This window comes from Lasioglossum baleicum, chromosome 12 (assembly GCF_051020765.1).
Source record: "Lasioglossum baleicum chromosome 12, iyLasBale1, whole genome shotgun sequence".
Classification (NCBI taxonomy): domain Eukaryota; kingdom Metazoa; phylum Arthropoda; class Insecta; order Hymenoptera; family Halictidae; genus Lasioglossum; species Lasioglossum baleicum.
In genome coordinates, this window is record NC_134940.1 from 9261527 (window position 1) to 9283089 (window position 21563).

The 21563-nt window shown below is 43.1% G+C and overlaps 2 protein-coding genes across 12 annotated transcripts in view; both read right to left on the reverse strand.

Annotated features, from left to right (window-relative positions):
* Window positions 1-18484, reverse strand: part of Dysc (whirlin protein dyschronic) — a 132239-nt gene extending 113755 nt beyond the window's left edge. The window contains exon 1 of one of the 2 annotated variants that reach the window (XM_076434494.1): window positions 17678-18484. The gene's annotated coding sequence lies outside the window, so the exon portion shown is untranslated. Of the gene's footprint in view, window positions 1-15676; window positions 17653-17677 lie in introns of those variants that run through there. The other variant, XM_076434493.1, reaches the window with a different exon arrangement.
* A 150-nt stretch (window positions 18485-18634) lies between these two features.
* Window positions 18635-21563, reverse strand: part of Rgl (Ral guanine nucleotide dissociation stimulator-like) — a 47032-nt gene continuing 44103 nt past the window's right edge. For all 10 annotated transcript variants that reach the window (XM_076434509.1, XM_076434505.1, XM_076434503.1 and 7 more), the window contains 2 exons: window positions 21086-21400; window positions 18635-20968 (listed from right to left, as the gene is read on the reverse strand). In XM_076434509.1, coding sequence (XP_076290624.1) covers window positions 20321-20968; window positions 21086-21400 — 963 coding nt within the window. In that variant the 3' untranslated portion in view covers window positions 18635-20320. The remainder of the gene's footprint in view (window positions 20969-21085; window positions 21401-21563) is intronic.

Sequence of the window (21563 nt, forward strand, 5' to 3'; positions counted from 1 at the left end):
GAACATCCATCATGACCGCCACGAAACCAATAAATCCATTAAGGGAGGGCTGATAACCTTCAAACAACCTCTACGCGGCTCTACGCCCCCCAATCTCATTGTCAGTCTTCAACCCCCCCCCCCCCGGAAGCAACCCTTATCTCTCAAAGCCAGCCCCAGAAAGGGGGAGGACAGACTTCATCTTCGGCAAAGGGGGTGCACGTTTTAAGAATCGCCTGGTAATTTCATGGAACGTCGTCTTCGACTGTTCCAGCCATAAATCAGGGGAACGATAAGAGGTCGATGGGGGTGGTTTCGCGACAGACGGACGCCAAATACGAATGGTTCAGCTGTACTACGATTTGTTGGAGAGTTATAGCATTTACGGAGCACTCCTCTTTCAAATTGAACTCATTCATACCGCCCTCCTTTAACGTTACTGCATATACTAGGTACAATTTAAAGAAAATTGAATTTCATTTAGGGGTGGCTAGATTTCTTTTCCCTTTTATCAAGGCTTGTAAATGGCTCCTGGTTATATTCCAACTGTGTTTACCTTGCTATAGATTTGGCCCCGAACATACTGCCGATGAAACAAATATGGCGCCTCCCCCACAAACAGTCAAACAGAAGCGCTCTTGGGTTTCATAAGTTCACGATTTGGGGATGACCTAGGGCTATCGTTCTTTGAGGGACCTAGTCCTTACATGAGAAGACACCCCTTGACTAAATAAATTCTACGACAATGCAAATATTGGGTTGGTGAGAAAGTTCTGTCGTGTTTTAAAGAAAACATTTGAATGAATTCATAAGAATGTATGTTTAATATTATTCAATGATATCATTTCCATTATTTCCAATTCCTGTTTCCCAATGACTCACTAGCAACGTGTATTTTTGATTTACTAGCAAAATGACCTGCTCATTTCGAACACGACAGAACGTTCCTTTGAACCTAATAGTCACAGTAGAACTACAGTAGAACAATATTCGAAAAGATAAGCCTTTGAGGTGTCACAGTTAAATTAACTAAACTCCAACATGAAATGTTTCACGAAATTCACTTATCAGAATTATTTGAATGAAAAGTCACAGCTACCGACGAGAATTAGGTGAAATTCTATGAACGACTCACACGCTATGTGAACTACTTTTCAGTCTGCTGCTGTCAGTTACACGAACTGCTCTCGTCCCTGGGGTTCATAAAAATGGAGCCCTACTGTATGCATATATGTATACCACATGTTCACAATGTACTCTCTGGCAAAATCTCATGTTCTGACATCTGAAGTAAATTTACTTTAAATCCACCTCTCAGGAATCCACGTCATCGTGTCGGTTTTTATGCAGCTGCACGTCGCATTCTGTAAATCAATTTAAATAATTCCTCTGTCGAAAGTAGCTCCAGAAAATCTATTGGATATCAGGGAAAATCATTTTTCGTACTTCTGTGTTGGTTGACAAATATTTGCCAGAAGTCCTGTAATTATTCATTCATTTGATTCAATATGATGTCAGATCGAGTCAAAAATAATTTGCTTCCGTAACGATACCATTTATCATGCTAATTGCTTACTCGAGCTGTCTGACAAATGTCAAGAGGTCATGCCAAATAACGGCGAATGTGTAGGGTGTTCGACTGTGCGTGTCGGATATTCTGAAACAATTTCTACGAGCCAGTTTAAAAATAACGATTAAATTCGCTATTTTAATGTAATGAGTTTGTTTCCAGAGGTTAATGAGGATTAACACAAAATTGTACTTGTAAACTTGCACATTCAAGACTCTTGTACTCGAACATTCTTGTACTCAAGGGTCTCAAAAAATTGTTTACATTATTGGCAAATAGAAGTGAAACAGAAATTATTTTAAAAAATCAACCCGACATTTAATTCTACATCCACAAATGAAACTAACACAGAAGTGACGAAAAAATCAACCCAACATTTAATTAATTCCCATAAATAAAACTCAAACTGAAATTATTTAAGAATCAATCCAACATTTAATTCTACATCCACAAATAAAACCTAATTAGAAGTGACTAAAAAATCAACCCAACATTTAATTCATCCCCATAAATAAAACAAACAGAAATTATTTAAAAATCAACCCGACATTTAATTCCAAATCCACGCACACTATTTCCGTTACGAACCCATTCACTGCCCTCCTCCGATAAAATAAAATAAAAACCTGTATGTGCAATAATGTGTGTCCCCGCAGGAGACAAGGCACTTTGCGCCAACGGAACGCAATTTTGCAGGTGTAAACCGACGGAAAGTATCGCCTGCACTCTAGCAAGCCCGACGGAAAGTCGTTCTGCGAGGATCGTAGCGAGTAAGGGGTTAACGTTTCGACCGTAACACTTGCCGCGACCTGTACACATGGGACAGACGAGCATTTCTATTAGTTATTAACGTGTTCGCTACCCTGCCCCCCTCCTCGCCCGTTTGCACCGCGAGAACCAACCCCACTTCGTTTTTTCCACGAAGGCATGCTCACGCACTACGTCACAGGGATCGATCCTCGGCCACGAGGTCGAGGGCTGGAAAGTGTTACGAGAGGAGAAAGGAGAGAGAGAGAGAGAAAGAGAGAGAGAGAAGCAGCCTAGTATTCTGCCTACCGGAGGAAACGAGCCGATTCAACGCCAGAGGCACGGCTTTCCGCGTCGCTTATTAGCCCTCTCCCCTCCCTACAACTTCAAGAGGGGGTTTCTTAGAGAAATTCAGCCCTACAAGCATCTTTCGGAACGAGGGGGTGAAAATGTCACCGGGACACCGATTAGAACACCAGCAGAGACACGGTTCCGGGCTGCCATTGTTTCAGCACCGAAATTGGGGGCTAACGAGGCCCAAATCGAGCATCGAGTTTTCGATTCCACGGCACGCGTTGTCTCGAACGAAATAGAAGACGGTGGATTTTGCTCTTGAATCTTCCATGTTAACTGCAAAATTGATTACACTGGCTAATAATTATGAATACAATTTTTATTTTGTACGCAGATTAATGGCGTTATCGATCACCATGCGATCCACGGCTCGCGTTATTTCAAGTGAAATAAAAAATAGGGAATTTTGCTCTTGAATCTTCTAGGTTAACTGCAAAATTGATTACACTGGCTAATAATTATGAATACAATTTTTGTTTTGTACGCGGATTAATTGTTTCGAACGAAATAGAAGATGGTGGATTTTGCTCTTGGATCTTCCATGTTAACTGCAAAATTGATTACACTGGCTAATAATTATGAATACAATTTTTATTTTGTACGCAGCTTTATGGCATCATCGATCGCCAGTTTGTTATATTTCTGGCCTGATTTCGTTTATAAATATGTAAAACTATGTAAATGCGGCTAGGTCGGAATTTGGTTTTTTCTACACGCAATGTACCGCGAGTTTCATGGAAATATTTTCCATAACATCGCGTTGATTAGAATCTCCATTGTGTTAAACTATTTAGCAATTAATTCTCGGGTGAGTATACACTTTGCGGGTCAGTCATGGTGGTAGTAAAATATTTTCCAATGAATTGCAAATGATTGTTGCATAGGTAATGCGCTCGAAGTTATTATGCCATTCTGACGTGTACAATGTTTATGTTTAATCACTAAGCTGCAGACATTTGGTCTCTATTTACCTTCTTTACAACATTATAGAACTTTTAATAAAGCAGGAAAGCTTTTCCGCATTTCACAATTTTGAGAAATTAATTCATGAAAATCTACACTGCCACGAAGAATTTTTCAATGAATAAAATTAAGAATTCTCTGCGTGACGGTTTTTATAAAACTTCGAATGAAATGCACTTCTACTGCTAGAACTTCTAATAGGGGCAAGAAGCCTTTTCCTATTTCAATTTTGATAAACTAACTCGTAAACATGTACACTCCCACAAAGAATAGTTCAATAAATAAAATCAAGTTTTCTCTACGTGATAATTTCAAATTCGAATAAAATACGCAATCTGTTTACGTCTACTGCACGATAGTTCCAAGTCCAGTTTTATTAAGCCATATCTAACCAGTTCGTCCCAGAAGAAAGCAAGCCCATCGAGCCACATATACCCTAACGACGAAAGCGCATGATTACGGCTACTTTGTCCGAGTCGGCACATGTTCCCATCGCAAAAACACGATAACCCGAACAAAGATAGCTGTCGAAGCCACGCTCGCGAAATTCAACGCCGTCTGGATGCCTGTCATTAGCAATTAAAACAGGCAGGCAGGATCGAATTAATTTTAAAGAGGATGGTTACGATTCCCTGGCCGACGAACCAGTTTCCCGGTCGTAATTAGTCCGCCGCTAACAGCAAATCAACGTTAAAGGATTAAATCCTTGTCCTGGCCACGGTGTACACTTAGCTAATTCGAGATAGCACGCGGAGGGGAAAAAAGAGCGGAATAGGTTCAATTAGACAACGCGGGAGCGTAATGATGAACGTTTCCTGGCGACAACCATCAAAGAGAACCCCGCTGAAGAAAACCACGCTGGACTCTCCTCTGAAACGTCTCCGGCGATAGTGTTTACCTGGCGTTTTCCAACCATTCTCAAAGCCTCGAATAATCAAGCAGTCAGCCGAGAACAGCTACAGCACACAGAGAAAAGGAGAATCTTCCATAGCGGGCAACTCGCGAGCCGTGACACCGATCGGCCATCTTTAACGATCGCGAATTACGAAAATGCGTTGCAATTTCGCCCGTAGTTGGAGAACTGAAAAAAACACTCGATTCGAGAAATCGCGCGTGCAAATTCTAGCATGGACAGCCCAGCTGCTGCAATGTTTATTTATTAACGCTAAACCTACCGAACCTTAAAAGTAACTGGTACATGTTCTCTTGTAAAAATTACAAGATCGATTTTATTTAGACTTTGCGCGTCTCCCATTGTAATGCGTGCTGTACTAAAGATATCTGTACAATCGTTTCTTAATCATTTTTAATATGTCAATAATTGTAAAATGAAAAATCCACACTGGTTAGCATGCACAATTTCAGCTTAACGCGTTCCTCATCGGCGAGCTACGATCACGATTTTAAGAAAATCAATTTTCTGCTTATCGTTAAATGATATCCGGATAAAGTAAACAAATATTCGGAGAATTTATAGCTGGACTAAGGATCATTATTCAATATGAAAATTCGTGCAGCAATTGCAAGATACAGAAGGTAAATAGTAGTGATTATTTTTCATTGTTAATTTTGATATATGGAAAATGTGTTCACGGCGGCACAATCGAAAAGACAAGTTGTCCTCTGCTAAAGAAAACCGAACGATTTCAGCGGCGGTGGCCACTCGCCTACCGTGACACCAATTAAGCCTTGAATTATTGTGCACACGCGGTTACACGAGCATGCAAACACATTTAACCCAATTTACCCGGCACAAAGATTTCGTAAGCGATAACGTTTCGGATCGAGGGACCTCTTAATTTCTGAGCAATGTTTTTCAGTTAACGGGCTGCCAACGTGCCAATTTTTCTAATTAATCTCAACCGAACGCATTATTTCACTGTTTCTTTCTAACCATGCTCCCCCATAAACTTCCAGCTGTGTACTAACATCCTTATCGGTCCGCAGATCGTTTTAATTTAAAGTTTGTTCCCTTTTCCAATAACAGGTATTAACTGGTCATTAGTGTCTCTACGGAGAATTTTTTCAGCTTATCGAGAAGAATATTTATAAAATATCGTCAAGGCTTTGCCTCGTTATACTTCCATTTTAACAGTATCATTACCGCACTCATCAAACTGATCGCAGATTTTTCATTATACAGTTATTAAGATCGTGGTGATTAGACTGCGAGTTTTATTAAGTCCGTACAGATGTTACGATCAACAACTATGATGTTCATTTGCCGGCATTAACCCATTTCCAAAACACGAGACCGACCCGTAAGACGGTTCCCGTCTACCATCCACAGTGTTACAGTTAAACTAATTCAACACCGTGCTCCGAAGGCAATTATCGGTCTGCCGAGCGAGCCAGCAGCAGTTATGTATTTCAACAAAATCAACGAGTACATTTACCAACACCTCGTTCTGCGTGGAAAGCGCGCGCTATTATTCCAAACTTTCTCGACGGTCCGGGGGAAGCACGTTTTAAAAAATATTTCCCGGAACAAAAAACGGGAAGTGTTGGTAAAAATCTCTGTCGACGACTCTCCGGATAGAATAAACTTTTTTTCGGAGAACTTCGCTGACCTCGACCACCATCAGAAACAAAACGAGAACAATGGCGCACAGATCCCGGGGGATGGAGCCGGCACACAAACTAATCAACGAACCTGGCGGCGGGAACGCGAGCGAGAGGAGAGAAACTTTCTAGCAATCGGTACGAGGGAAAGAATTTTCGAAAAAAAAAAATCGGCGCCACCTTTTCCCGAGGACGAACGCGAACGAACTGAGGGAACAAAGCCACCTGAAAATCCCCGAATGTCGAATGGTTCAGCGCTTCCGACAAGCAGATCCAGCCAATCGGCACTTTTGTCCCGTCTTTCTCCCCGTTTTTCTGAATAAAAACACCTCTGGATTGGCTGCCACCCCTCCGCTACCAATTGCGGACCTCGCAACAATGTTGCCTGTCTCCCTGCCCCCCTCGATCGCATTCTGATCGAGTTAAAGCGGCCCGATTTGTCGAAGAATGGAGCCCTTTCTGACAGGACGATTTTTGGACGTGATCGAAATGACGGAACCGGGAAATGAGCCGAGCCATTGCTCTGCAAGCGATTTAAAAGAGACTGCAGCTTCGCTGCACGATGACTATAGCGCCTGTCACGCGATACGTCTTATTGCAGAATCGTCGATCAAATTGATCCTGGAATAGGGGATGAGGCGGTGTCAATACAAAAATTTGTAGAATCATTTCCAGTGAAGGCATCATTATACAGTCGGTGTACAAAGTATTCGTACACCTTTTATTCGTTAATAAATTTGTCAAAATTGGACTCAGCAGCTTGAGTATTTTTGAAACGTTAGAAGGTTTAGTTTACTAGCTAATGCGTAAATAATTTTTTTTGTAATTGTTATTGGTCGCAATTACGAAGGGAACAATGAAGACCACGATTTTTAAATTTTTTATCTGTAACCGTAATGAAAATTTAAAACGTGTATTTTGTAAATCTAAGTAAGTTATACATATATATATATATATATATATATGAACAAAGTTTCATTGAAATTGGTTGACGGATAAAAAAGCTATGGGCATTGTAAGACGTAAAAATCTTTGAATTTACGGTTTGCGATTAATTTAAATAGCAGATTCTTACGATTTTTGCTATTTTCAATCAATTATATATTTCGTAACATCGTTGATCGATTTCGATGAAACTTTGTACAAGTATATAACTTACTTAGACCTACCAACACGGCGCCTTCTATATTTTCATTAGAGGTACAGATAAAAAATTTTAAAATCATAACCTTTACTATTTCCTTCGCAATTGCGACCAATAACAATTAAAAAAAAAAATTATTTACACATTAACTAGTAAACTAATCCTTCTAACGTCTGAGAAGAAACTCAAGCTGCTGGGTCCAATTTTGAAAAAGCGATTCGCTTTTTTAATGTGTACGAATACTTTGTACACCGACTGTAATTCCAGTAATTGTAAAATAAGAGGTTCAGTATTAAATAATATATTATAAAAATTTTCCAAATATGCTGGAGCAACAAATTCGACTAGAATTTAGTATGATTTTTATTTATTTCGTACCTGCAAATGTTATTAGCAATTAAAGTAGAATTTTATTTGGTACCACTGTCTTAAAATTTGTCTACAAAAATGGAAAATTACATGAACCTCCTCCGCAGTCTAATTACAATAATTAAATAAATAGTGACATTTATAAAATTTGCACGACTGGCAATATTGATTTCTCCAATTCATCGTACAGTCAAATTGCAGAATTAAAATACACCGATCCTAGGCCAGTTGTGAGGATGGACAAACGCTGAGGTAACGCGGCGAAACAAGATGGCCTCCGGAGAAATTGGCGTCAGAACGCGATATCGCCGAACAAAACCGTAAATTGCCATGATCTCGTCCCGAAGACGTCTTATCTGGCGTCTTATTACAAGCCGGTGACATTATAAAAATGCGTTATTAATACATTGGCGGCGATCACAGCGGATTTACGACAGGAAAGTACTGATTCGCGGATCCGTAGGCGTCCGCGACGACGAAATCCGTAATATTTTATGCCGGGGATCATGAATACGTAATAACGACGCGATCAACGTCGAAAGCAATTTCAGGTAACTTTTATTAGGCCGCGTCTGTGAGGGATCGAGACAGCAGGACGAGGTAGAGAACGTTGTGTCTCCGGGGTTTGGGGATTCATAGCTGCCGCGCCGCCGCGATCCCAAACAAAGTCCGAAAATCCGCTTTGACCGCCTAAGCTGGTTTGCAATTTAAATTGCCCCCGTAGTCGTCTCGTTTATATGTTCATCAGGCAGAATAATCTGAAATTACCTTCACATTCTAACCAGAAAAAGGATCCTTGACAAATCGGGATTTAGCAGTTCAGAATCAGCATAAGGAACTGTTACTTAAAAGAGTTACCGCGATATTTCTTTGGCCAATGAAATATAAATGACCAGCTCCGTGTTTGCATCGTGTTTGTCGCGGATTATATCCAATTTTTTTATTGTTGCGGACAGCGATTTCGCGGGTCGGTATGCTTGAACATGTACCCGCGGATTTGCAGATTAAAAGCGATCACTATTTTTGTGTTACACTAAAACCGGACCGGTTGCTTTTAGCAGCTGTTTGCTTGTTTCAACAGTGAAATTGCTCCGCGATTGCTTGAGATTAATTAAAACAGATAACTGGCAGGAATTTGGCCGTCATCTTGCGCTGCATTCGTTTTATGTCTTCCGTTGGTGTGCATAATGTTTTGTGGCGTAAACCGAGTCAGCCGTCGTTGCAATTCAAAAAAGAGTTTTTACGGCTCTGAATACAATTTTGAAATTTAAAGCAGATTTGAACAATTCCAATTTTAGCCATATTATAAAATCAATCTTACATTTGTGTTAACTTTCACAATAGGATTGAATTGGAATCAAAAATTCAACGTTTCGCATACGTTGATTCAGTGCAAAATTCATTTCGAGAACGAAGAGGCGGTGGGTGAAGCAATTTTGAAATTTAAAGCATACTTCAACAATTCCAATTTCAGCCGTAGCATAAAATCTCTCTTACATTTTGATGAAACGTGAACGATTATATACCGAGTAGTAAACATTGTTCAAACTTTCAGGAATAATGACATTGAAATAAAAAACGCAATGTTTGGCGCACGATGATACAGTGCAACTGCAAAATTCATTTCAAGGAATAAAGTGGAGGAGGGTGTAACAATTTTGACCAGTCGGATTGTATTCCATATTTTACGGTATGCTACATCCATAAGCAATGTTTGACTGATTCGTCGCACGAAACGAGGTTTAAGTGCACTAGCGGCATGGAACATGTGTTGAATTAATATTAACGATAATACAACACTATTAGTCCTACGACCTGGCTGACCCTCCATTATGGTAACTCTCAACAAACAACTGCGAATGAGTGGTGACCAACTAACTTGAAACTACGGTGGTATCGTATTGTAAAACCGCATGCATTACTGGCGCGCGTTGGAACTTTCAGTGGTAAGTGGAACTTTATTGCAAAACACGTCATGCGACCATTAAATGCTGCATAATTATAATAAGGATTGCGCTGGCTACAATGTAGATCTCGATATCGCCTAGATTTCTATTCAATGAGGCGGCCCTTATAAATAAACACATTTTTTAGTAGCTTTCAGCACCCTCTTATTGAGACAGCCCTAATGTGCTCCTGATAAGATTTTTGTTATTTAATAATTGGATTGCGAATTTTATTTGCACTTGGCTTAGACAATTCTTACTGTGCATCGAAATCTATCAATCATTTTATCAGAGCTCACTGTTGATTTAAAATGAATCGAAGATTTAGAAAACCTAAAATTGCCAACTTTTTTAGTTGTATATAACCAACTTAGGAATGTAAAATATTTTGTTGTTTCTCAGATACTGGCTGAATTGTCATATACACTAGTTTAGTTTATGCAATTTTCAATTTTTATAACCAACTTTTAAGAAGGTGGAATCAAATGAAATCCTATCTTTAGTGGGAACAGCCTTTGTAGATCCGAAATAAATAAAAATTGTACTGAATTCTATCGACTATTATATTCTAGCATTTTTAGAAAATGTTCATGTGCCATAAATGCATAAAGATCCGTGTATAGTTATAAAGCACACCGCAATTACCTATATTTATGATTATACTTGTTTTAAAAATATATTTTGCGTTGTGTCACATTTCTTATGAATGAAATATCTTGGTAATAATTATTGCCAATTTCATGATTCTAAACCACCCCTAAAATGCGTCGTTTGGCATACTCCGAACCGTCGCCCCGCTCTCAAGAAATTCCGCCAAGAATATTTAACAACGTGTCAAATTTCGGTTCCAGCCTGAAACAAGCTTGTCCAAGCTCTTCACATCCAGTGACGTATCTGCCAGCCGCGGTGCCCGTCTTCGCACACGACACTGTCAGCCAATAATTAGCAGGCGGACGAGCCAGCTTCGCCCAGAAAATCGCTGGTGGAAAATTCATTAAAATGGAATTCGTTGGACCGAGCGTAGTCTCGTCGTCCTGTAAGGTCGACTCGATAGATCGATCGAGTGCTGCACCGTATCGAGAGGGAATACGCGATACGGGATGCGGGTACGTGGTCAGAAGGGCGTTGTGTGAAACGGGTGGCTTGGGGGTGGAGGCTAATAATAAAAGCGAAGGAATATTTCCTGTACACCCGGGAAAACCAGCGCTGTCAGCAGGACGGGGACAAAATGATCGACGCAGGGGAAACAAGGTGACGAACACCGATAAAAACGGTACCCGGATCTACAAATTGATGGGAACAAACTGGCCGAGTCGCAACCCTTATTCACCCCGCACGGTTTTTGTGAACCATTATTGAACCTCTTCGAGGACGAATTGTTAAAAATGGAAAAGTATATGATTTTTCAATCAAATTGTATACCTCCATACGGCGCACGGTGGGGTATTTGGCCCGAAAAGTCGGATAAAAGTCGATTTAAAGATTTCGTGTAAATCTGAAGAATAAGGCTTTAGTATTTTTTTCTTTTTATTCATACACCCCTCTACTTCATCGAAAGTCAAGAGATTTTACAGCACGCTTTGCGTTCTTAACCTCTACCATCCCTTGTGTAAATTTGACATGTTTCGAACAAAAGTTGAACAGTATTTAAACATCTACAAACGTCTATATATAAAATTTCGAAAATAAATTATTTTCGGCAAAAACTGGAAATCATTGTGATCTTCTAAATATTAAAATGCATTTCTGATTTCGTAATGTTATAGCTGATGGTGAGACGAATTCGTGCGACGAGTCGGTTTGCTTTCACTATTGAATCTGTATTGTCGAGTCTGCAGCGAATAGTGGTTGAAACAATTGAAACTGATTCAGAAGAAAAGATCCGGACGAGAAGAAAATCGTGGGAGGAAATGAATAATAGATCCGCGATCGCGATCGGTTGAACGAAGTGTACAATCAGGAAGGGTTGATCAATCACAATAAGAAACAGCTTTGCAAGAAAATGAACAGGAAAACGCCGTCGGAGTATCCGGCGAGAGACGGCTACGGGAAAAAGTGGGTAAGCTAAATGGACGAATGAAAGGGATAGCGGAAACAATGGGCGAGCCTCACGTAAAAATGAAACAAGCTCGAGGCTCGATCGAGGTGAAAAAAAAATAGCGGCGGCGCGGAGGGGGAAGGGGTGAAAAGATGTAGGAAAAGTGCCAAAGTAAAACGAATAAAAAGTCGGTAGGAAAGTGGAGTGGAGTGTGGGCGTAACATTAAGAGAAAATAATGGGGGGCGAGAGAATGAGAGTGAGAGGGACGAGAGAGCATGGTCCTCGGGGGTAGAAAAAGGAGCGCGAGCTATGCAAGTAGAAACAATATGTACAAATAAAAATGAAACCGAGTCCGAGCAGGGAGACGAAGGAGTGGAAAAAAAGAATCCACCGAGACAAAAGAGCCCGGGGACACTCGAAAGAAGGATGGACAAAACGCGAGGGAAGGCAAAATGATGGGTACAAATGGATGGTAACGGAATATAAGAAAATAAAGTTGAAACTTCTCGACGTAGAAAACGGATCCTAGAAAATGTCAAAGAACGGGACAAAAGAAAACGCAGCTCTCCGACGAAGTACGGTCGAAGTGCAACAGACCGTGCCAAAGGCAAGGGAAATCGAGACAAACAAGAAATTAGCGGAGTACTGGATGAAAAAATGGCCGAACTTGCTGGTTCTATCTTGCCTACTGAGAACGATTTATTCATTTTCACCCTCTTTATTACATACATTTATGCCTCAGAAAAATATTTGCAGGGGACAATGACGATTAAAACAATGAGAACTTTTTCAAGACTACTGGCATTGATAACATTTCAGCCGGAGACAGTCTGTACAAGAACGAGATTATATATTGTCTTCGAGTTAATTAAGAAGTGGATGGAAATGAGGAGGTGAATTATAAAATGGAGGCGGATTACGAGGAATGGTGAAAGAGAGGGTTGAAAAGGAGAAAGAGAGAAGAAGACCGGATAAAAAGCACATGTGGGTACGTGGTGAGGCTGGTACGTGATGAACGCGCGGAATATAAAAAACCGGCCGGGGGTGGAACGCGAGGGGTGAAGGTTGATATCCACTTGACTTTGGGCTGAGTAACTCGTGGCCAGGCAAGTGGCCTAGACGAAGACAAAGACCGGGGATGGAAACGAACGAGAAAATTCCGAGGAAGCAGCCCGACGGGGGTGAGAACGCGACGAGGGGGTGGTTTTCTCTAGGAACTGGAAGGAACTTGCAACGGTATAGAATTAAGCAGACGGCACATCGGAAGCTGTGATAATCGAACCCACCCGATCATTCCCACCGGTTTTACTCCGATTAAAAGTGTAACCAGTGGGATTAAAATTTAATAGGTTGGAATAATTAACCGGTTTTTTGGGACGTCGATACAGAGAAGCGCTACTCTCAAATAGCTCATCAACACTACTTATTTAAACGCTAATAAAGTCGTATATACTTCTCTAACCACTTCTCACGTTTTCCTCAGACTCGAAACAATTGGGTTAGGGGGTGAATGTTTAAGTGAAAGGTTTTCGATGTCAGGTCACTGTAATGGTACTGGGCCACGTATCGAATGGGCAGTGATCCTGAAGAAATGCTATGAAATTGCTGAAGGTCGGGAGTGGATATTGTTCAGCGAATTTCTCGAAGTTCAATTGATCGAGGATGTCCTGTGATGGAACGATAAAAATCTTGTGGAATAAGTGTCCATCGTGGCCACATTTTCTATAAAAACAAATATATATATGAATATATCTAAGCGGAATAACGAGCAAATATTTCGACGTTAAGATCATTGCAATATTCTGCACACGTCTTGTAAACTACACATGCAGCCTCGCAAACAAATAAAACTTGCAATGATGGATCAAAGATTCTCTCGAACAACAATTCCAACAGATTGCGAGATTTGTAAGTCACCGTGTACTGCTGTAACGTTTACAGGACACTTGTAGCATGCACTCTTCTGGAAGCAGCGACTCTTTCATAAATATTTTTAAACCATTCACGAGGTTATTGATTTCACAGCGACGACGACAGTGTGCAATTTTTCATATAATCAGCGGACAATGGTTCGACATGTTCGTTTTGCAACTACGTCGACGAAACAGATACCCGTTGCAATCATTCGGCAAAGGTCCCGAGGAGATGAAGTAGCGGTTTCGAGAGCGAACGGCGCGGAATTCAATGGCACTTGCGTCCAACAGTTTGACTCAACTTATCGTCCGAACGAATCAACAAACACTGGCCGAGTCTTAACACTCGAGACGTTGCTGAAACTCTGACGAGTATCTAGTTAATTAGAGCGAAGCTGAACCCTGGAAAACACTTGCAATTTCGTGGACAGGGGTTCAAAGGAATGATGGAAGCGTGGAGGAGCGCTTCAAAGGAGCGCTGAACGATTCTTGATGAAAGGACGCGGACAAAGCGATACAATAATCATTCCTGAAGCGGTGGAAGACTCTCGATTACGACGAAATGCGTGAAACAGGTTCGGAAATCGGTCAAAGTGTAAGGCTAAGTCAGAGATCCAAATCTAAATTAAAAGTTGAAAGTCGAAGTCCAAGTGAAAAATCAAGAACTAATTTTCGAGGTGGGGGTAGTTAAAGATCGTTATAATCAGGGTGGTGGTTCTCAAGTGAAAGTTTTAATTTTCAGTAAAAAATCAAGAGCTGGTTTTCAAGTGAGGGGATAGCTGAAGATAAGCAAGATCTTCGCTCTCAAGTCAAGAGTAACTCTGAGAAAAAAGTAAAAGACTAATTTTCAAGGTAGGGGGTAGTTGAAGATCACTCTAAGCAGGATCTTCACTTTCAAGGCAAAGATCAAGTCTAAATAAAAGGTCAAAGTCTAATTTTGAATGTGGAGGGTAGTTGAAGATCACTATAGGTAACTTTTTCACTGTCAAGGCTACCATTCTTCGCAACGGTCTCCTGGTAAACTAGTTCCCAATTATTTCAAGGAAAACGTAACACCTTACTTAACAGACACTGGTGAGTCTTAACACTTTAGAGTCGGTACTAGATTACCGATGATTATCTATTTCATTAGAGTGAAATGAAAGCCTGAGAAACACTTGCGATTTCGTAGACCCAGAGAGAATTGGAAGCACAGAAAAGTGCTTCACAGGATCGTTAAACGGTTTGATGATAGGAGGCAGAGAAATTGAGGCAATAACCACTTTCAAAATCGTTCAGGTCCTTAGATTGCAATAAAATACATGGCTCAGATCTAGTTCACTCACGGAACACTTGATTGATAGCTGAATAGTTGAAGATCGTTACAAAGAAAGCAGTTCACCTTCAAGAATAAAAATCATGTATCTCCAAACGATCTCAAACAATCCTGAACAAATTCCAACGAACTTAAATCTCATGCACAAGCCACCGAAAACTCGGGTCATCGATAAGCCCTCAGCGATCAAGGCCGCAACCCCAGGAACCCGTGCACTGAACGATCCGTGCTCCTCCAAGGACTCGGGACTTTACATCATCAACAGCATCGATCAAGGACAGAGGAGTCGTCCCGTTTGGCGATTCCCGGAAACTTTGCATCAACAATCCTTGAAGGAGTGTGCACCGAGGGGAACAGGAAGGATTCAGTTTGGCAGGGATCAAGGCCTCCAGAGAAAGAGCTCAAGAGAGAGGGCAAGAGAGAGACGGAGAATAAGAACGGGGGAGAGAGAAAGATAGGGAATCCGGGGAGGGTGAAGAGGAACGAGTCGACCGCAGTCGGGTAGTCCTTGATCCGCCGGCAAACCGAAACCCGACAACGCGGCCTCGCCACGTCGAAAGCCTAGAAACCTCAGCCGGGTCGAGAGGGGCTTGTTCGCGGAGTCTCTGCTGGTTTCGTTTCGAATTTTGCGAGGGTTGGCGAACGTCTGCCATCTCGCGCCACCCGCGAATCCGCGCGCGGCCTCTTTCGCTCGGTGCGAGCGTCCTTGCCAGACAGACTCGGTCCTCGCAGGCTCTCGCGAACTCTCAGAGGTGAGGGTGCGAGATGGACTCACGTTTCTCATCTCACAGCGGATCGCAGGTGCTCACGTGCGGCCGTCCGATCGTCGCACGGTCGTTGCACCGACGGAGCCCGTTCTGCCAGCGTCCGGTGCGTCGACGACGACCACAAACACGACCACGACGACGAAGACGAGGGTGCGACCAAAAGGAATGAACGCGGCCACAAACGGGGAGGCGATCGAACGTGATGCTCTCCTCTGAAAGGGTAGAACAACGACACGCGAAACAACACGGAATGGCGAGCACTCGGCGCGATCGCGAAGCACACGCGAGCCACGAGCATCGCCCCAGCTCGGCACCAAGCTCACGACTGCCTCTCTCTTCTAGACCGAGGCCCTAGCTGGGGGTTGCTTCGACGAGAGTTCACCGGTTCAATCGGTGGCTAGGGGCGGCTCGACTCGGGAGGGGGATGCGCTGCCGAAGCTACCACAGCGCTGTCTACCGAGGAATAAGAGAGTGAGCAGAGCCAGCGAGGGCGCAAGCTCGCGGATTTCTGCGAGGGTGAGAGTGAGCTTGGAGCGAGTTTTCGGTTCTGTTTCCCTTTGCTGATTTTTGTTTCCTGCTCTGATCACTGGAATCGACTGCTGAGGGTAGTTAGTCTTCTTGGGGTTGAGGCTCGATGGGGGTGGGTTTTTGTGGAGTTCAAATTCGAATGTAGAACGGTTTTGTATAATTTTGTATCGTTGTTTAATATTTTGTCTTGAGGGTGCAGTATCATTGTCTTCGTATGACTCAACAAGGGTTGTTTGGGTTGACCAGTCGCGTAAGATCTAGACTATGATGTGAGCTTTTTCTTTACAGATTATTGTTCCTGCTTTGATCACTGTAATGGGGCGCCTTGGGTATTTAGTCCTTCGGGGGTTGGCTGAGAGTTGACGATGATGTGAGGATTCTTGTAGGAAGAGACGATGTATCGAGGATAACATTGTATTTAGAATACTATAATACACTACAATCTCTGGCTTTTGGATATTTTTTACGCTGGCAGTAAAATATTGACGTCTATTTGCAAAAATGTAAGAAAACCAGTGCGACGAACACGGAAGAATATGTTTGCCTTATAGACTTCATGATGCGGCAACCGTATCCATGTACCTGCAGTGACGTTTAATTCTGCGTCGCAGTAGGAACTGTCGATCACGGTCGGGCACGCGATGGCGTTACATCTCCAAATTAAAACCGTGACGCGATAGCTGATGCGCGACCAACAGTCGTGAGGTCATGTCTGCGCATATCTTCGTGATCGTAACTCTGGTTTGAGACGATAGATATTCTTCTGGAGATGAGTATTGTCAAAGTATCTAATCTTTGGTCTTCAAAAAACTATTAGAAAAGTATGATACAGTCAGAAATCTAAAAAATTGTCGAACAAAATGAGAAGAGTACCACGTCGCTCACGCAAGGGTGAACTCGAGTCTCCTCGAGCTCGTCTTCGGGAATTCGAGTCGGTCTTCTGGAAATACGCGAATCCGAAGATAATTCAAAGCATCCCTAACGAAAACACCTTAGCACAGTATGTCGCGGTTAGGAGGGTGGATTTCGAGGGTGCACTCGTTCCGCCCCAACTGCTCCAGGCCGAGGATAAATCAAGCACCCGCGACCTACGTCGCATCATTCCAGAGATATTCGGGATCGCCGGGTCTCGGATGACGGTGGCCAGGAATCGCTACTCAGGTTCAATTAAGCCTCTACAGGCATGCACGTACAAATTCCTCGAGTTCGCCGTTTCTGACGTAAACGGACGACCTTGAGCCAGTTTAACAGGATACCAGGCTGGCGTGGCTAGCCCCCGCGGTTACCCTCAAGGAAGCTTCACCCTAATCGCGTGATCGATCGTCAGCCGAAGAAGTTGGCTCTCTCTCTCCAACTGAATGATCGTCAACTGGAGGAATGTTAGAGCACTGTCTCTCTCTCTCCCTCCAACTGAATGATAACCGGTGGAAACTGACCCAAGCCCTCGGTCATCAGAAACCGAGAAGGTCTGCTACACTTACCTGGCTGGCTGACCGTCGCTCTGCACTCTCTCCGGGGGTGTTTGCACCCTCTTTGAACTGGATCAACAGGTTCGCGTGCCGGATCTGCTGGCATACCGGAAGTCATCAACGGGGGCCACGCGGCGGCGGTTTCCACCTCGCGCGAGAACGATCTGATCATCCCCTTCGCTCGAGATAACGCGGCCGGCAAGGTTAGCTGTGATAGACGGGATTAGCGGTGTTAGTTGATAGGCTAGGAGTGGGGCTTATAGGAGGAAAGAATTTTAGAACGATTTTATGGGGCTGTATAGCAGTGAAAAGTTAGGGGATGATTCTAAACTCTTCTTTCATACGGTCGTCTTGTGTGAAAGTATTCCTTCTCCAGTGAAAGTATGGGGTCTAGATTTCTGAGACTTACGAATGGTTGTTTGCTGGTGACTAGTCAGCGGATCTTTATGCAAAATAAAAATTTATCTTCTTCCTCAATATGTTTGATAGGTGGAAAATAATATAACAGTATCATTAAATTCTTCTAGTGTTTTTACTGTTTTAAATTACACCTACTCACTTTTGTCATAAATGCATAATAATCCGCTGTCTGCTTATGACAATATGTTCAACTGATTCTTGGGAACGATTATATGTTGACGGGTGCTATTCGACAATTCCGAGTCAGAGGATGATCCTTACACAAAGAATAATCGCTGCAATGTTGTTGAGGATGAAGGATCAGGCTGGAATGCAAAGCAATTCTACGTGCGTACGCAATCAGAACACAAAATTGTTCCGACACTTAAATAGTTACTGTTATTTTCCGAAAATATAAAAGGTTAACAAAGATGCAAGAACAAAAAAGTTCATAAATACGTCGTCGCTAACCTTAAACGTTAAGGGTATCGAAGGTATACGGCCGTTTTCACTTTTCACGCATCTTTCGAAATAAATTACAGGAAGGATCATTCCCAGGAAAACTCCGTGTAAAATTGTAGGCCATCTATTGTCACCTTGATCGACTCGTATTACACACAACTTTGCACGAACTTCGGTAAGGAATTGACGTGTACACGAACAGATACAGCTACTTCGACGATTGGGAATAGAGGAAATCGGGGAAATCGGTAGGTAGAGGTAAGTACAAAATTGCCTAAGCTAATGCATCGAGGCATCCAAACCCTGCGATGCGAAAAGGGAACCGGTTACCTCGGGTTTGGATCCTGCCGCAATCGAATCCTGTGTGCTTCCCTTTTTTTCTCCTACTTCACGAATGCATGCGGGTCCTTTGTAAAAATATATCATCGCACGTTCGTACGCGCTCTAAAGCGTGCCAGCTTCGATATTAGAACGAGTATTCGAGATTCCATATATGTTTTCTTTCTTTTTTTCATCTTTTTCTTTCGTCACTCATCCATCCTTGTTTTCTTATTTCAGCCGGAAACGAGTGCTCGATTTCGGTTTTTTTCCGGTTATATTATGCCAAAGCCGAAATGAGAAGTATGTCCAATATTATATCACAGAACGGAATTTCTCCGCGCCGCGCGCGTCTCTGGTCGCGCGGCTAGAAAAATGAATCACGGAATGGACGAATATGTGTGCACAGTCGCTTTGAACGATTCTTTCCCCCGACCGGTTTTCCGTGTTTGCTTTCCTCGCACTTGTATTTTTTTCCGCGACGTCAGATAAACTTGAATAATTGACAATTTTCGTTCGGGTCCACTTGTGGTCCGGCCGATCGATCGAACGGTCGCGTCTTCGAAGCCGCGCTACGGAACTAAACTTATGTACAAAAATCACAATAGACTCTGGCGCCCGCGGACCGCAGCCAGTTTCTTCGTGTCCCTTCGAACCTCTCTCGTCGGGTCCGCGGGCCACGATCTCCACAGTACATATGTATACATATATATAAATGTAACGTGACTACACACGGAACTAAAGCTAAACAGCTACCTTATCGTCGCTTATCTTTGTTCGTTTCGCGCGTCGACGACGGACCTATGACTCACGCTAACACATATGTATCTAAGTTCGCTAAATTAGCCCGCGGCAATCGTAATAATAAACATGTCGAATATCGAGTAGTACCGTGTGTGGGCGGGTAACGTTGCGTAGACGCGAGCGTGTGCAACCGGTGAGTAGAAAAAGAACGAGGAAAAGAACAGACAGAAGATGTATAGATTTAGGGCTCTTACTTATGCGACTGAGGATCTTATGCATTTATGAAATGAATGCGAAAAATACAAAACTGTGATGTCAGTAAACTTGTGTAAGCATGTCATTACATTAGTCTCGACTCATTGAAATTATCGATAGAAGTAGTACATCTTCAATTAACTTCTGTTCCATACAATTGACTTGGGAAGTTTTTATTTTGCATAAATCCGCAGTTTACTCAGTATATCTCGACACCCGGATTGAGAAGTGGGGTATCTAGATATCCAGATAGTAAAAGCCCTAATACATCGATCGACGATCCTCCTCGATGAGTCTGAAAAGAGTCGATATACGCCGACGTGTTTAACGCTAGAGAAACAACGAAAAGAAAAGAACGAGACGTCCGTACTGTCATGGTTATGAAAAAGAACACGCCATATGGTGAGACGCACCACCCTGTGACGCGCGAGATTCTCTGTCCATTCAGGGTTAAGACCCTGAAGCGCTGGACTAGCACTACCGCTTGTGACTGTGGCTGGTCTTGCTCTTGGGGCTGTCCGTGGCGATGTCATTAGGCTCTCTTCTAGGTCTCAAAATGAAATTCAAGTTGTGCGCGGTGTTCACGGCATAGTAAACGTTCGCGGAGTTAGGCAAGACCATCTCCCTATCCGGCAGCACCTGGGCGAGGGTGTACTGGTCCGGGCTGCCCTCGATCCCCAACTTGAGCATCGCGTTACGGATCACTTGAGGCGTCCTCTCGTTGTTAGACAACATGATGGACTTGTACAGTACCACACCGTCCGTCTCCACGTTGTCGCTCTCCATCGTCACCTTGATGATGTAGAAGTCCGGCGAGCTCTTATGCGAGTGGCTTGGGCTGGACAGACCAACTAAGTTAGGTGTGTTCCCGTTCGCAGTGATCACCGGGGCTAGGCGATTATGCTGGTTGCCCACGGCACCGTTACCACCCCCAGAGCTCAGAGACACGTCCAAAGAGGGCAATGACGAGCTCGAAGACGAGCTGGACATCTGGGACGGCGACGTGCGACGGTCGAGAGAGTTGTGCGGCGAGCTGGGTAGAGAATCCAGATCGCAGTAGAACTGGGAGCTGCTCGAGCTGGATGTTGAAGCGATCGAGTCGTTTTTACGGTGTCCCTGATGGGCCTGCAAGAGAGATACGGGTTAGAAAACGAGTCCAAACGAGTGGGACTAGTGGGACTGGTGGGATATCATTTTCCGTTTTCTTCCAAATGAAATAAGCCTGGAAGACACCTGACTGACCTGCTTCTTCTTGCCACGGTTGCTCAAAGTATTGCCCGGAGGAGGCGGTTCTATCTGGCAGCTGAGCTTGTAGGCTTCCCGATCGTCCAGCACCACTACAGAATGGAACCAGCGATCAAAGAAAGTATCCGTGCTGAAGTTGTACGCGTTCGCCGCACCCTGGAGCAATCTTATCCTAGCGAGCACTTCGAACTCTTTCCGTCTCTTGTCGAAGTTGATCAGACCGTCGGCTATCGTATCCGATATCGCAGTGTCAATCATCGTGAGATCCGTCAGGAAGGTTCCCAGATACGGTATCGTGCCGTAGCTGATGTTCTAAACAGCAGAAAGTTTCGTTGGTTAGGTAAATTCCAGTTTGTTACGAAATTAGAAGAGGAAGCTCTCGCGAGATGGGGAAACGAGCTACAAGGAATTTTAATGGGTTGCTACCAGTTGTGTCTGGGTAATGTACGACTTTGACGCCTCGCCAACATTGTAG